At 47.6% G+C, this 16,112-nt stretch overlaps 1 protein-coding gene across 2 annotated transcripts in view; it reads left to right on the top strand.

Moving 5' to 3' along the window:
- The window catches only part of DHX32 (DEAH-box helicase 32 (putative)), a 56,067-nt gene that overhangs the window by 19,827 nt on the left and 20,128 nt on the right, over positions 1 to 16,112 (top strand). Inside the window, exons 1-3 of one of the 2 annotated variants that reach the window (XM_055424417.2) lie at positions 3,035 to 3,262; positions 7,155 to 7,348; positions 13,332 to 13,704. In XM_055424417.2, coding sequence (XP_055280392.1) covers positions 3,209 to 3,262; positions 7,155 to 7,348; positions 13,332 to 13,704 — 621 coding nt within the window. In that variant the 5' untranslated portion in view covers positions 3,035 to 3,208. Of the gene's footprint in view, positions 1 to 3,034; positions 3,263 to 7,154; positions 7,349 to 13,331; positions 13,705 to 16,112 lie in introns of those variants that run through there. The other variant, XM_055424415.2, reaches the window with a different exon arrangement.

The following is a 16,112-nucleotide window of genomic DNA, read 5'->3' as shown; positions in this document are numbered from 1 at the left end:
TGAGCAGTGAGGACACTAACACGTGTGCTGCGTGCACACACCTCTCCGTGTCTCTAGTGAGCAGTGAGGACACTAACACGTGTGCTGCGTGCACACACCTCTCCGTGTCTCTAGTGAGCAGTGAGGACACTAACACGTGTGCTGCGTGCACACACCTCTCCGTGTCTCTAGTGAGCAGTGAGGACACTAACACGTGTGCTGCGTGCACACACCTCTGCATCTCTAGTGAGCAGCGAGGACACTAACACGTGTGCTGCGTGCACACACCTCTCCGTCTCTCTGAGCAGTGAGGACACTAACACGTGTGCTGCGTGCACACACCTCTCCGTGTCTCTAGTGAGCAGTGAGGACACTAACACGTGTGCTGCGTGTGCACACACCTCTGCATCTCTAGTGAGCAGTGAGGACACTAACACGTGTGCTGCGTGCACACACCTCTCCGTCTCTCTGAGCAGTGAGGACACTAACACGTGTGCTGCGTGCACACACCTCTCCGTGTCTCTAGTGAGCAGTGAGGACACTAACACGTGTGCTGCGTGTGCACACACCTCTCCGTGTCTCTAGTGAGCAGTGAGGACACTAACACGTGTGCTGCGTGTGCACACACCTCTCCGTGTCTCTAGTGAGCAGTGAGGACACTAACACGTGTGCTGCGTGTGCACACACCTCTCCGTCTCTCTGAGCAGTGAGGACACTAACACGTGTGCTGCGTGCACACACCTCTCCGTGTCTCTAGTGAGCAGTGAGGACACTAACACGTGTGCTGCGTGCACACACCTCTCCGTCTCTCTGAGCAGTGAGGACACTAACACGTGTGCTGCGTGCACACACCTCTCCGTGTCTCTAGTGAGCAGTGAGGACACTAACACGTGTGCTGCGTGTGCACACACCTCTGCATCTCTAGTGAGCAGTGAGGACACTAACACGTGTGCTGCGTGCACACACCTCTCCGTCTCTCTGAGCAGTGAGGACACTAACACGTGTGCTGCGTGCACACACCTCTCCGTGTCTCTAGTGAGCAGTGAGGACACTAACACGTGTGCTGCGTGTGCACACACCTCTCCGTGTCTCTAGTGAGCAGTGAGGACACTAACACGTGTGCTGCGTGTGCACACACCTCTCCGTGTCTCTAGTGAGCAGTGAGGACACTAACACGTGTGCTGCGTGTGCACACACCTCTCCGTCTCTCTGAGCAGTGAGGACACTAACACGTGTGCTGCGTGCACACACCTCTCCGTGTCTCTAGTGAGCAGTGAGGACACTAACACGTGTGCTGCGTGTGCACACACCTCTCCGTGTCTCTAGTGAGCAGTGAGGACACTAACACGTGTGCTGCGTGCACACACCTCTCCGTGTCTCTAGTGAGCAGTGAGGACACTAACACGTGTGCTGCGTGTGCACACACCTCTCCGTGTCTCTAGTGAGCAGTGAGGACACTAACACGTGTGCTGCGTGCACACACCTCTCCGTGTCTCTAGTGAGCAGTGAGGACACTAACACGTGTGCTGCGTGTGCACACACCTCTCCGTGTCTCTAGTGAGCAGTGAGGACACTAACACGTGTGCTGCGTGCACACACCTCTCCGTGTCTCTAGGGAGCAGTGAGGACACTAACACGTGTGCTGCGTGTGCACACACCTCTCCGTGTCTCTAGTGAGCAGTGAGGACACTAACACGTGTGCTGCGTGTGCACACACCTCTCCGTGTCTCTAGTGAGCAGTGAGGACACTAACACGTGTGCTGCGTGCACACACCTCTCCGTCTCTCCAGCTCCGAAGCTGTCTCTCCTCCTCACTCTCGCCCTTTTGACTGCTCTCTTTCTGTCTCTCTTTACTTCTCCTTTTTCTTTCCCTTCCCACACTCGTGTTTTATCTGTATTTCTGTCTCTCTCTTTTCCTGACGCTTCTTATCCCAGTTCAGCTGTCCGGCGCTCATCCGGGCCTTCCCCATTTCTGTATCTGTAACTTCCCTGTGAGAGACTGAGCACTCGTTACTCACAATTGCCTGGTCAGTCTTAGAACAAAATTTAGCTTCAGAACTACTAACCTACACAATCGTTCAAAAGAAAATTTTATCTATACTTGAGTTTTCTTTTAGAATGTGTGCTTTTAAAGGGCAAGAATTGTTATCCTGTAATATGTAAATACCTAGCCATGGTTTCTCTTGTCATCTTTAACTTCTTGATCATTTTAATAGATCATGCTTATTTCTGTTAGGTGTGAAGGCAGTATGTATTTGCAGAGTGGGAGAAATCAAAAGTAGTAGTCAAATGAGACCGTGGGCCTCTTCTAAACCAGTTTAAATAATGAAAGCATCGGCTGTCTTCTTAATTATGGAAACAACTTGGTAATTTTTTAAAAAAGAGCATTCAGGACTGTTTTCTTTTTCCTCAGCATTTTAAAACCTTTCAAAGAAAAGGCTGACTTTAGCCCCAAACCTTTCAAAGAGGACCATGGGTGTTCTGCTGGATCTTAAAAATTCCATCTCTCTTTGGTTCAGGTGGGATGGAAGGCTATGTAGTGACTGCCCTGTGGAAAAGAGGACAACTTTTCATGCGTTTAGAGAGCTTTTCTTATTACCTTTTTTTGGAGAAAGTTTATGAAAAAGCCTGAAAGAGAGTGAAATATTTTTGGAGCTGTCTTATTTTACTTGTCCTGAAATTTCTCATGACTTGGATGGGTTAGTGAGCTGAATAAGCAGGACATACCTGAGATTTAGCCTAAATTAAGAAGCTGGATGCTATAAAACATGTTCACTTTTAACAACTTCACCTTTTAACACCTGTAACTTACCCCCGTTTTCTGCTGGCAGAGTCTACCTGTGTTCACTCAAGATGTGTACAGATTATGGTATCCAGGGTTGTGTGACATTTATTCCAGAAGGGGACCCTCTCTCAGGAGTGTGTTCTGCCTTCCTGGTTCATGTGGGCAGGTTAGACAGCTTGCAAGAATGTTGTAGTGATTCATGCCTTGGGGTGAATTGCTGGTCCTTAAAATTCCTTTCAGGCTTCCCAGGTGGCTCAGTGGTAAAGAATCTGCCTGCAATGCAGGAGACACGGATTTGATCCCTGGGTTGGGAAGATCCCTCTGGAGGAGGAAATGGCAATCCACTGCAGTATTCTTGCCTGGAGAATTCCATGGACAGAGGCATCTGGCGGGCTACAGTCCACAGGGTCACAAAGAGGCGGGAGACGACTTAGCAACTGAACAATGATAACACGGTTCCTTTCGACTCTGGGTTCCTTGACTCGTGCTTCAGTGAAAGTGAGTGGCTGGGACCTCAGCACAACTGTACCCTGGGTGGCCCAGAAGAGAAACTGGCCACCCGGGGCGGACCAGAGGTACTAAAGGCGGACCTGGGGCCTTGGGACTAGGATGGGTGTAACTGTAGCAGTGCTGGTCTCCTGGAGCCCTTTTGTCTCATGTCCTTTCCTCGTGTATCCGCCCGAGGAGGGGCGCGGTCTTTCGTCGTGGCTGGGGGGAGCAGGAGGCGCCACACCAGCGTGACTTAGGCGCTATCCTCCCGGTTTGGATCTGGATCGGCCCAGCTAGAACCCTGGCCCTTGCTTCCCGGAGCCCAGCAGCCCAGCCTCGTGCCTGTCGCCTGGGGTGGGGGATGGAGAGTCTTGGCTGCTTCGTTTTCCAAATTGGTACAACTTGTAGAACTCTAGTTACGAAGCCAAGACGGTGAAGCCTTGATCTAGATTAGATTCTGGGTCCTCGGAGAGCTCCTCTTACCTGCTCTGATAGCGGCAGACTGGCCGGGGTCCCGGTGACTTGCTTGCAGGGAGGGGATATGAGCCAAGAGCCAGTTCCACTCCAGCCTTGATTGTGCAGCCAGAGCGGGTGAGGCGGGCTTCAACACGTGTGCACATCACACAGTCTAGAAAATAGCCTTTAAAGCTAGGTTGAGGGGGCTTCCCTGGCCATCCAGTGGTTAAGACTCCACACCTCCACTGCAGGGGGCACAGGTTTAATTCCTGGTTGGGAGAGGAAGATCCTGCAGGCCACACCCAAAGATTAAAATAACTGGATCGAGAGAATGTTCAAAAATCGTTAGGTGAGTTCAGAATGGAAATATCTGAAGCCCTGGTTTCTAGGAGGGAAAAATTCTAGACCACATACATAAATGTGAGTGATGTCTATTGCCAGAACTCCCGGGTAAATTTGTAAGTAGGTTGGTTTTGTTTTTTTTTCCCCCAGTTAGAACAGTTGCCTACCTTGTTTACCAAGATGGTTGTAAAGTTGCGCAACTTTTGCTAAGAACTAAAGTCTGTTCTAGATGCCAGAGGGGAGGGGAGGGATGTCTTCCAAAAGGAAACTGGAGAGCAACACGAAATCTCTGACAGGCGCACACGTTACCGGTGAGGAGGGGAAGGGACTGTTGGGGCAAAGAAGCCGTCACTCCCAGAGGAGAGTCAGAATCGGGGCCCCGCATGGCGTGCTGTTTGTTATGAGCGCCAAGAGTGCAAGAGTGCCAGTGAAGCTGAAATCCCGGTGCCTGAAATCCCTGAGGTTATGAAATGTTCACATTTCCAGCACTTGCCAAACCGTCATTTCTTTCAGCCGAGACTCAGAGTCTGCCACGGCCCCAAACTTCACAGGGCACCCTTGCTTGCTTAGAGTGCTTCGGAAGGTCTGCCGAAGCTCGGAAGTTGTAATAATCAGGAGAGGTGAGTTCGTGCATCTCTCCTCTTTGTTGAGCGACGAGCCTTTCAGTTTGTGTTTGCATCACTGCTGTCATCCATGTGTGACTGTTGCCGAAAGGGGCGGTACGCAGTCTGCAGTCAGAGCTGCCTGGAGAGGAGCTCTGCAGTTAGTTGTAACTTGGGCTCCAACTCTCAGCTTGGCTGTGTCAGCAGAGTAGTCCCCACAGTAAGCCCAATAGGCGGGTGTCCCGTCTTTCCACTGCTTATTTTAACTGATACTTAGAAGAGCTGTCCCATTTCTGAATGATATTCTTTGCCTCATAGGTGAAATAATTTGCTGTACTGTGGGGGAGGCATAAAGGACAGTGAGGACCGTCAGATGGTTTATATTTATTGCACTGCCGGGCCTGCATGATGTTTAGGGCATTGGAAGTACCCTGTCATAGACTGACCTTGCAGAACCTGTGTATAGGAGTAAATGGAAATCACTGCAGCCCTGTGGAGACAGTGGTATAGGAGCTCAGACTTTGAGGGGTGGCTCTCATCCATTCACCCCGTTTTACAGGAAAGGGAGCGGAAGCTTGGGGAAATCGTGATTTACAAATCAGAAGCTAGTGGCAGGTCAGGTCTGGAACCCCTGACTTCAGTCCACTTGAGCGCCTTGTCGTTTCCTGTGCTGTGCCTTGATTCCAGCTCCGCTGAGAGTAGTGTGTTGTATGTCATCTTCCGTGGAACAAGGGCTTCCCTCATAGCTCAGTTGGTAAAGAATCTGCCTGCAATGCAGGAGACCCCGGTTCGATTCCTGGGTTGGGAATATCTGCTGGAGAAGGGATAGGCTACTCACTCCAGTATTCTTGGGCTTCCCTGGTGGCTCAGCTGATGAAGAATCTGCCCACAATGCGGGAGACCTGGGTTTGATCCCTGGGTTGGGAAGATCTGCTGGAGAAGGGATAGCTTACCCACTCCAGTATTCATGGGCTTCCCTGGTGGCCCAGCTGGTAAAGAATCCACCTGCAGTATAGGAGACCTGGGTTTGATCCCTGGGGTGGGAAGACCCCTGAAGAAGGGAAAGGCTACCCACTCCACTCAGTATTCTGGCCTGGGGAATTCCATGGACTATACAGTCACAAAGAGTCAGACAAAGCCGGCATTAATTGCTGACTAGTTTTCAGCCTATTGACAAGGCTGACACCCGTCTTAAAAGAGAGGAACTGCATTTACACTTTCAGTCAGCAGGAATCTGCAGGTTACAGCAGGTGTTCATTTTGCAGTTACTTGATTTCTGGTAAGTCACGTTTATTTTTCAAGTTATAGTGAGTAGTGAAACCTGGAATCTCACAGTGGGCCTAGTAAACAGCAAGTGAAGTCGCTCAGTCGTGTCCGACTCTTCACGACCCCGTGGACTGCAGCCCACCAGGCTTCTCCGTCCATGGGATTTTCCAGGCAAGAGTACTGGAGTGGGTTGGCTTTTCCTTCTCCAGGGAATCTTCCTGACCCAGGGATCAAACCCAGGTATCCTGCATTGCAGGCAGACGCTTTACCCTCTGAGCCACCAGGGAAGCCCCAGTAAAAAGGAAATCTGAGGATAATTAAAAATGTCAAAACTCTTAAATACCTTGAATCTATTAAAAAGCACTCAGAATGATTTATTTTAAAAATACATATAACAAAGTATAACTCATTGACAGTGCCCTAAGGTGGCTGCATACACATATATGTGTGTGAGATATACATTCATATATATGTATACTGTTCTAAATTTGATACATGGAAGAAAATTTTTAAAAAGATTGCACATACAAGTGAATCAGTGCTTTCTACTCTAATAATTCTCATACAGATAAACTTGATAGAATTAATTGAACTATTATTCATTTCAGTACAAGGATTTGAAAAGAAATAACTTGGCCATCTTTTAATTGACTCTAAATCTGAAAAGATTAGTTGGTTATCTCACTGAGCTCATTTTTTCATTATACTTAGTTGATAAATGCCAGTACATTTTAGCTTTTATTGCCAGGGAAAGTTAAAGTAGGCTTATCTGGTTATTTTGTTATGATCATATAAATTTAAATGTAAATATTGTAATTTTGAACCACTATTTTTCGTCTAAATGATATTTAATATTTACATTGCTTAAAGCATAAGAGTTGGTACCAAAAGCTGTATCTTTGATGGTGCTTTCTTTTAACCAGAAAGAAAATAATGATCTTAAATATTAGTCTTTTCATAACAGCTGAGGTTAAAAAATTTTCTTTTTTTACTTTGCCTTTTATTTTTTTCAATCTTCCTTTTTTCATCTGAGGGTCTAACTTTCACAGTCTGTGCTAACTGCTGTTTATTCCTAACTTTATTTTCTAGTAATAACGCGATGCATGAATACAGGCTGTTCAGTTTCACGCGACGGCATGCAGCGCACTGGTGGAGGGAAAACCACGTATAAGCCGAGCCCTTGGGCCTTGCCGCTGCGCTCGTGGGGCTGACCCCGTCTGTTTCGTCCCCTTCAGGTCCCGCAGTGGTGCGCTGAGTACTGCCTCTCCGTCCACTACCAGCACGGGGGCGTGGTGTGCACGCAGGTCCACAAGCCCACGGCGGTCCAGCTCGCCCTCCGCGTGGCAGACGAGATGGATGTTAACATCGGCCATGAGGTCGGCTACATGATCCCTTTTGAGAACTGCTGCACCAGTGAGACCATCCTGAGGTTGGTCTGGGGGGCTTCCTTGTGCTGTGCCCGACACGGCTCCCGGCTCGTCTTCTGCAATTCCAGAAGAGCGTGTTATTTGCATTCTCTGCTTTAAGCACCTGTAACTTGTATAACAGTAACTCATCTCCCTGTCTCCAGCCTGACACCATCAGAGATCCCTGTCTGTAAACTTTTTCCGTATCTCCCGACAGTCCTCAGAAACGAGTTCTGACTTGTTCAGGCTGGCCCCAGAGACCTTCTGGAGCTCCAGCTCTGGCGGGTCTGTGAGCGCTGTCCGTGCTCCAGCCACGGAGGCACGTGGTTCTCCGAGTCCACGTGCCTCGATACGTTCTTCCATCTGCTTGGAATGTCTGTGCCTCTTCTAGGCCGGGCTAATTTCCTCCTCATCATGAACGGCCCTGTACAGAGGTCACCTGCTCCACGATGACTTCCTCCACCCTCCCTTAGTGTAAACTAGGAAACTCTCTGCTGGACTTTGTAAAATGTCTTATCAGCCTTCCTGGTGGCAGGGTAGGTCAGTGTTTTTGAAACTCTACTTTTCAGGTGCTTCCGGATTCCAGGGACCCTTGTCAGTAGCTCCCACAAGTTGTGAGGGGGAAAAAAAGTCCTTTTATGTGTTTTTAGCTTCACTGTGAGATTTCCTTTACACAGCGGGTTCCAAGAATTTAGCAGAAGGAAAAAGAAAGTGGAAGAAAAAAAGAAAAATCCCTACTCTGGGCCAGTTTCTCAGGCAGGTCTCCATCGCAGCCCTCATGGAAAGATGAAGTGTCCCAAGGGCCTCAGCTGCCCCAGGCTGCCCGCCCGCCCGCCCCGAGGACTGAGACGAGGGTCCTGGCAGCAGTGTGTCTGCCCATCTCACACCCCGTGGGAACGCCCCCTGCTGGCCTCACAAGGATGCTGCGGCATCCCCTGGCATTGCACAGCCTGGCAGAGGACTGTGGACCAGGCTGGTCTCTGCTCACTTGGCACCCCCAGCGTCTGACGTGCTGGCCCCATGGAGGGCATGCAGCACCCTTGCTGATGGAAGGGAAGACCAGCGCTGGTCCCCGCCGGCGGCTGCAGACCCTGGTAGGGTGCTTCTCATTCCCAGAATGCCTGTAGAACTCACTCAGTTTGCACCAAGCTGCTTTCCCGCAAACGTTTACCTTCAAAAGTAGAAGACATCAATCCTCAGGCCAGTGTGAAACCATAGGGAATCTTTCCATCAAGGGCACTGGGACTTGCACTTCTTGAAGATACGTAACCTTCTCTTATTAGCGCCATGATGTCCCCGAGTCATTGTGTTAGTGTGTGTTCATAAACTGTTTATTATGCAAATGGTAAACGTACAAACCTCCCTGCTTCGGGGAACTCACAGACAAGTTGAGGAATTGGGCAGGACATGCACCCTTGAAAGGGTGAAGGATCCCACGCTCAGCAGATTCATTTTTCATTCTTTATATTTTAAAGTGGCCTTTCAAGTGGTCATGCTTTTAATTAAAGGACAGCTCTGACTAGTTTACATTTAACAGCTGTACTTTTATTGCCATCTCAACTTTGGAAACCTTATGAAAAGGACTCTTGGATGTAGTCACTTTTAATATGAAATCTTTTGGTGTTTTTATCTTATTAATATAAATCAAGTGTACATATGTATGTGTATATATATATTTTTAGAAAGTCGTAGACATAAACACTTACAGAGTAACCCAGTAATGTCGTCAGAGCAGGTCAGAGACACACCTCACCTTTTCAACATCTGTTATGGGTAGGGACTTGGCTTTCATGCTTTATGGGGGAAACCCTGTAGGACTGTAGACATTCAATCCTTACAGCCAAAGGTAGGACTACAGTTTCTGTTGACAATTTTTTTTTAGCTCTTTCTGCATGTAGCTTTCCTTTCTTAATGTAGAATATAGCCTTCAGAAAGTGTGGAGGAGCTGACCCGCAGGCACACCTTAGAAGGCGGAGGGGAGCTAGCGACCACCGTAGGTTCTGGCGGCTTCCGCATCTGCCGGGCTGCGGGTCCTCCTCTCGGCTTTTCTCTTCACTTCCCGGGCACGCTTGTTGCTGGGACGCTGCACTTTCCACCCTGACATTCCCCAGCTAGTGCAGAGTCAGCAGATACTCTGATCTGTTGCTCACAGAGTTTGAGTTGCAAGCAGAGGGACCAGAGCTAATGAAAAGCCCTGTGTTGATAAAGTTGTCCTTTCTTTCCTTCCTGGCGCTCTGTGCTCCAAAGAGCAGGTGGCGTGGCTGTGAAATCAGCGTCTCTGCCACCCACCCGCCTGTTGCCTTGCGCTTCCTGATCCCTGAGCCGCGGTGGTTGGCGCACGTGCTCTGGTGTTGTGAGGACTCAGGGAGCTGCTGTGCGTTCCACGCGTAGGGGCACGGTGCTTGTGTTAGTGATCTGGGTGAAGAGGGAACCTCCAGCCACGTTCATTGCCTGTCTTTTCCATTTTCTTTGTACCTCCTTAGCATCTAATCTGTTGGGCATATAATAGGCAGTTAGTAAATATAATCTTTATGCCACTGCCATTTTTCTGGCTTCTATATAGAAAAATGTAGTTATTCTTTAAGCTTTTTTTCTGGCCTTTTTCAAAACAGTGGGTACCTGAATATTATATGCCTGAAATAGTCTTTGAACTATTAAGAGATATCACAATATCTTGTGGAAGTGATACATAAATTTCAAATAAGAACCCTCTAGAACACAGATTTTTTTTTAATCACATTTTTAAGATCAAATTCAATAAATATAATTTTAAAAAAATATTAAACTTTCCTATATTATGTTCTTAGCTTTCAGAAATTTAGTCTTAAGAATTTAAGATATAAATGACATTTCCAAGATGTATCCATCTTTTTACATGGTCATCAGGGACGGCATTTTCTTAAGCACTATACACATGATCTTATTAATATAAGGTAAGAAATAGGTCTCTGTCTTATGAAGAAAGCTGGAGGTTTGTGTGGTAAGTTTTAGGATTGATCCTTAGTATTCCTTTCAGTCGCTCAGTCATGTCCGACTCTTTGCGACCTCATGAACCGCAGCACACCAGGCCTCCCTGTCCATCACCAACTCCCGGAGTTTACCCAAACTCATGTCCATCGAGTCGGTGATGCCATCCAGCCATCTCATCCTCTGTCGTCCCCTTCTCTTCCTGCCTTCAATGTTTCCCAGCATCAGGGTCTTTTCCAGTGAGTCAGCTCTTCACATCAGGTGGCCAAAGTATTGGAGTTTCAGCTTCAACATCAGTCCTTCCAGTGAATATTCAGGACTGATCTCCTTTAGGATGGACTGGTTGGATCTCCTTGCAGTCATCCGAAAGGCCAGGTTTAACTTGCTGAGTCTCCTAGTTTTAGGTGAGTCACAACTTCTCCCTTTTTGATTAAGCCTGGACGTTTTTCCATCACATACATAGCTCTGTCTGGCAGAGAAGGAGCGTTTCTTCCTGTCAGATCAGTGCTTAGATGAGTTTGGCCAAGAAGGGAAGGGAGATTTCATTTCTGACATTGAGAAAGAAGCGTAGACCGAAATAACTTGCGTTCACCAAGAACCAGTAGCACTTATATCACCTATCATACTAGTTAATCTCAGCACAACGCCCGACAGCTAGATTTTGCATGCAACTCGGTTTGTTTCTATTTTGCATGAAGAATGGTACTGTAGTATTCAATATATTTTCTTTCTTAAGTTTGAGAAAAGGAATAATGAGCAACTTACCAGCGCTTGCTTGGTAAGACAGACTCAGAATGAGAACAAGTACAGGAGCAGGGCGGACAGCAGACGTCGGCTCCACAAGGCGCGGAGCGGGCGCGGGCTTTACTGCGGAGCCATGGTGGCCACGGGGGCGAGCGCCACACTTTGATGATAGCGTGAGATGGAACAGATTTCAGGCTTACGTTGATTCTCTCCCTCACTTTATGACCGTATGCAGGACACTTAACCTGTCTGAACCTCAGGCTCCTCTTTTACAAATAATGGGATAGTAATGTCTACCTTGAAGGTTTACTCTAAAGGTTAAATGAAAACTGTCATACCAGCACATTGCCTGGCGCACACTAGGAACTTAGTGTTTTCTCCTTTTTCTTTCTTCCTTGAAGTGGGTTAATTGAGGACTGTGTCAGAGTCTCCAAGACCACCCCTACGTCTAATGGTTTGCTAGGAAGACTCATGGGATTCCGTATGTAGTTGATCCACAGCTCAGACTTACTGCAGTATAAGGATACAACTTAGACGGCATATTAGAAAGCAGAGGCATTACTTTGCCAACAAAGGTCTGTCTGGTCAAAGCTATGGTTTTTCCAGTAGTCATGTATGGATGTGAGAGTTGGACTGTAAAGAAAGCTAAGTGCCAAAGAATTGATGCTTTTGAACTGTGGTGCTGGAGAAGACTCTTGAGAGTCCCTTGGACTGCAAAGAGATCCAACCAGTCCATCCTAAAGGAGATCAGTCCTGAATATTCATTGGAAGGATGATGCTGAAGCTGAAACTCCAATACTTTGGTCACCTGATGCAAAGAGCTGACTCATTTGAAAAGACCCTGATGCTGGAACGATTGAAGGCAGGAAGAGAAGGGGACGACAGAGGATGAGATGGTTGGATGGCATCACTGACTCCATGGACATGAGTTTGAGTAAACTCTGGGAGTTGGTGATGTACAGGGAGGCCTGGCGTGTTGCAGTCTATGGGGCCCCAAAGAGTCGTACATGACTGAGCGACTGAATTGAACTGAACTGAAGGATACAGAGTCAGCAGAGGGAAATGGTGCCGGGGGCACAGTCTATGGGAACCAGGCACAGGCGTCCAGGAGCCCCTCCCCGTGGACTCACCTAGCACACTCTTTGTCCCTCCAGCTGTGAGCTGTGAACGACGAGTGTGAAATGCTGTCCTGTCAGGGGAACTCATCAGGGACTCTGTGCCAGGGGTCTGTGCTGGGGCCTGGCCACATAGGCACCCTCAGCCTCCTGCTGTATTCTAAAATTCCGGACTGCCAGAAGGAAAGCAAGTTGGACCGTATTACAGACAGGAAGCCTCAGTTCTGGGAATGTGAGAACACTCCCAAATCTAAGTTCCCAAATGCCAGCCAGGGGGCACACTTGCAAGCAGGCCTTTCTAAGACTAGCCGATTCAGACCTGCCAAAGACAGGGACAAATAAAATACCTTAAATTGGTATAAAGCTTATGGATTGGCTTCCTCAAGGAATAATATAGGTAGATATGTGAATACTGTCAGAAAGATGATGTTTGTATAGTTCTGGATGATTAATAGGTATTTGTGATTATTTTTTAAAAAATCTCCCATGATCTACTGTAAAATTCCAGTAAAATCACTATTGACCCCTTCCTTCTCCAGGAATGCTCCCCAGTTTGCATGCTGCCCTCAAATAGGTGATTCCTTTTTAGGTGCTTTTGTGTGGGTATTATTTGGGTGACATTTCAAACATGTTGATGCTCACACCTTGGTGATGTCATCTCCCAAAAAAGTGCCATTGACAGAGTCCTTCTCCTGGACGCACCGGGCCCAGAACCTGAGCCAGGATGGCCATCTGTGTACATGTGTGTGCCCCACTGAAGAGCGTGTGCTCCCACTCGACGTTCTTCGCTGATGAAAGGGGAGAACTCTTGCCCGACAGGAGTATTTTGCTAGATTACTTTTTTGTTTAAAAAGCTCAGGGCAAAGGTTCAGTGTAGCTCTTGTTAATATCTGTAATAAACATTTAAGGCAGAGGTCTCTAACCTAAGGTTCAGTGATGGTCTTTAGAGGGTTGGTGAGCATATGCATATTGCGCTTAAAATTTTTGTTTATGTGTATTTTTCGGTTTTGAAGGTTTTGAAGTAGATTTTATCAGCTTAAAGGAACCTTGGCCCCGATAAAGGTTTTAAGCTCCCGGATTAGACAAAAGGCTCCGGGAAAGGTATTTTTGTGGCTTATGTCAGGAGCTCCTTGTATGGTCTTTTTCATGACGTTCTGACGTGAATGTCTCCTCCTTGTAGGTATTGTACCGATGATATGTTGCAAAGAGAAATGATGTCCAGTCCTTTTTTGGGCAGCTATGGGGTCATCATCTTAGATGACATTCATGAAAGAAGCATCGCAACTGACGTGTTACTTGGACTTCTTAAAGATGTGTTACTGGCAAGGCCAGAGCTGAAGCTCATAATTAACTCCTCGCCTCACCTGATCAACAAACTCAGTTCTTACTATGGAAACGTGCCTCTCATCCAAGTGAAAAACAAGCACCCCGTGGACGTTGTGTACCTCAGTGGGGCTCAGAAGGAGTCTTTTGAGTCTATTTTACGCCTCATCTTTGAAATTCACCACTCGGGTGAGAAGGGTGACGTCGCTGTCTTTCTGGCCTGTGAACAAGTAAGTGAGTACTGCTCTAACCCACCAGAGCAATAAGGTTGCTTACTGGGAGCCTCTGAACCTCACTGGGACGCTTTGAATAACGTATAGGTTTCAGTTGCTAATTAGCTGTTTAATTATTTGGTTCTATCACACCTCATTTCTCTATACTTCGGAAGAAGGATTGATAAAGAATAAATAAAGCCTGTGCTTGAAAGGTGAACAGGGAAATGCTTCTAAAAGCAGGAATTGTTCTGAAACACAGAATGAGGAGGGGAGGCGGGAGTCCAATGAGCTTGTGGGGTGATCTCCAGAGCCGACCTCCTGTGCCTGGGCGGGCGGGATCCTGGGCTGCCCCAGGGGATCCTGGGCTGCCCCAGAGGCTCGCTGTGAACCCTCTCAGCAGAGGGGACACACTGGTACGGCTGCCCCCCTCACGGCAGGAACAGGTGCTGGAGATGCAGAACTTATCCTCAGTGCATGGCGGAGAATCAGGAAGCAAAACGGTGTCCCTGCAACAGTCAGTGGAGAATTAGGCAGAACGCTAGAGTTTATGGCACACCCAGAGGGCTGTCTCCCTACCCTTTTCTTAAAAAGATGAAGGAGAAAACACTTCACTTGAAACTGCCTTTCCAAAAGCACAATTGGAAATGTACACCTGAGCGTCTGTTACTGCTTTCAGACAGTCAGGCTCCATTTGGGGTTGCATTTGTCTTAACGCAGTTACCCTGATCCTGCTTCTCTCTCTCGCACTGCTCTGAGGACCAAATCTAAAAACCTCCAGAATCTGAGGAGTTAGACTTCCTTCTTAGAGACTGACTGCCTGGCCTTTTCCTCCCTACCCATCATTTCACTCCGAGAGTAAAAGCCCTACCTTACAGACCATGACAAGTCCGGTGATTAAACAACACCAGAAGGAAGCTGCTTGCTACTGGCTGAGCCACCGGCTGAACAAAGCCAAGCACCTCGTCTCTCCATCAGAGCCTTAAGTGTGCACACGCCTTCTGAAACGCCCTCAGGAGTGTTTACTCTGCTTCACAGTCACAGCACGATGGATGACTGATCGTTCAGCTTTGAGGCCTTTAGACAGTTTTCCCACAATGTACATTTTATCTATTTCTGTAAAGAAAGTAATTCAGTGTCCAGTATATGATAAACTACAGCATATTTATGTTTTTTGTGTATAGATCATACAGTTTCTTGGGTAGTAAATCTGCCTGCTACAGTGATGTATTCTGTTATCATTCCCTAATCCTGCGTGACTGAGATATTCAAGAAAGTCCTGAGGGAAGAAATGATTAAGGAGACAGGGAAGGATTTCTGAGAACAGAGGTTTTTGGTGTAACGGGGTGAAGCCTCAGGAGGGAGGAAGGGCAGAGTTAGAGAGTCTAAGACATTTGAAAGTTAGAGTTGCCGTGAAGAGAAGGCATACGTCTCAATGCTGGGGGTGGGGGCAGTATAATTAAGATAGGGTGAGTGTCATCTTCAGAGTAACCAAAAATTCTCAAATGGATTTTTGAAAAATAAAGCTCATAACAGAGTTGGGGGTAGTGTTTGATTCTTTAATAGAAGCTGTAAGTAATGTCATAATGACTTTTTAATTGTCAGACTTCAGAAGATGCATTTTTACATAGGATAGTAGTAGAAGCTGTAAAATCCACAGGGCTTAGAAGGGTGTAGAGTCTTCCTGGAAGTCAGACCGGAAAGACATCTCCTTAAGAAACCGTCAGTCCTGCAGAGTCTTAAAGTCCCGCGAGTGATAGTGCAGGGAAAGCTCAGGGCGGAGTTTGCAATTCTGAGCCTCTGAGCGTGAGGACACATTCGTCCTGGCAGCAGCTGCCGATGTGGCCGAGTCGAGCATTGGGGTCTCTGGGGGGGTCTCCTCCTCGTCCAGAGGCTCCCAGCAGGCCGCCGGTGGGCGGGCAGGCAGCTGCCCTGCAGCTCGATCGTGCCTTCCCTGGGAAGCAGCGTTCTCCCTCACAGCCCAGCCCCAGTTCCACAGCTGGCTTTCTTTTCTCCGCCTGTTCCCCAGCAGGCTGGACATAGCTCAGTGTCCTGATGGGCTTTTCTTGTTTCTTTTTCACTCCTTATGTCAGGACTGACTGGCATAAGATACTCTGCTGTGGTCTCAGAGTTTTGTCTTTTGGAAAAGTTTGTCTTGCCCTGAAATCCATATTAACAGCTGTTGACCATCTTTGCCCTTGCTGTTTGAATCTTTCTTGATTTCAATATACAACTCTGGAATCTGCTACGGCAAACCAAATGTCATATGAAAACAAACCCAAGCAGTCTAACAGAAGTGTACTACTTGTCGTTTTTTTTTTTTTTTCCTCTTAAGAAATCCATTTTAAAGTGCAGAGATACCCTCAGATGTTTTGATTCGATGAACGTTGGGTGCCTCCCATCTTCCCTAACCGCTGGCCTAGCCC

The sequence above is a fragment of the Moschus berezovskii genome, chromosome 12 (assembly GCF_049115385.1).
Source record: "Moschus berezovskii isolate FMDL1 chromosome 12, NW_MosBer_1.0, whole genome shotgun sequence".
Classification (NCBI taxonomy): domain Eukaryota; kingdom Metazoa; phylum Chordata; class Mammalia; order Artiodactyla; family Moschidae; genus Moschus; species Moschus berezovskii.
The sequence above is the reverse complement of the archived record's forward strand: the minus strand, read 5'-3'. Positions and strand labels throughout refer to the sequence as shown.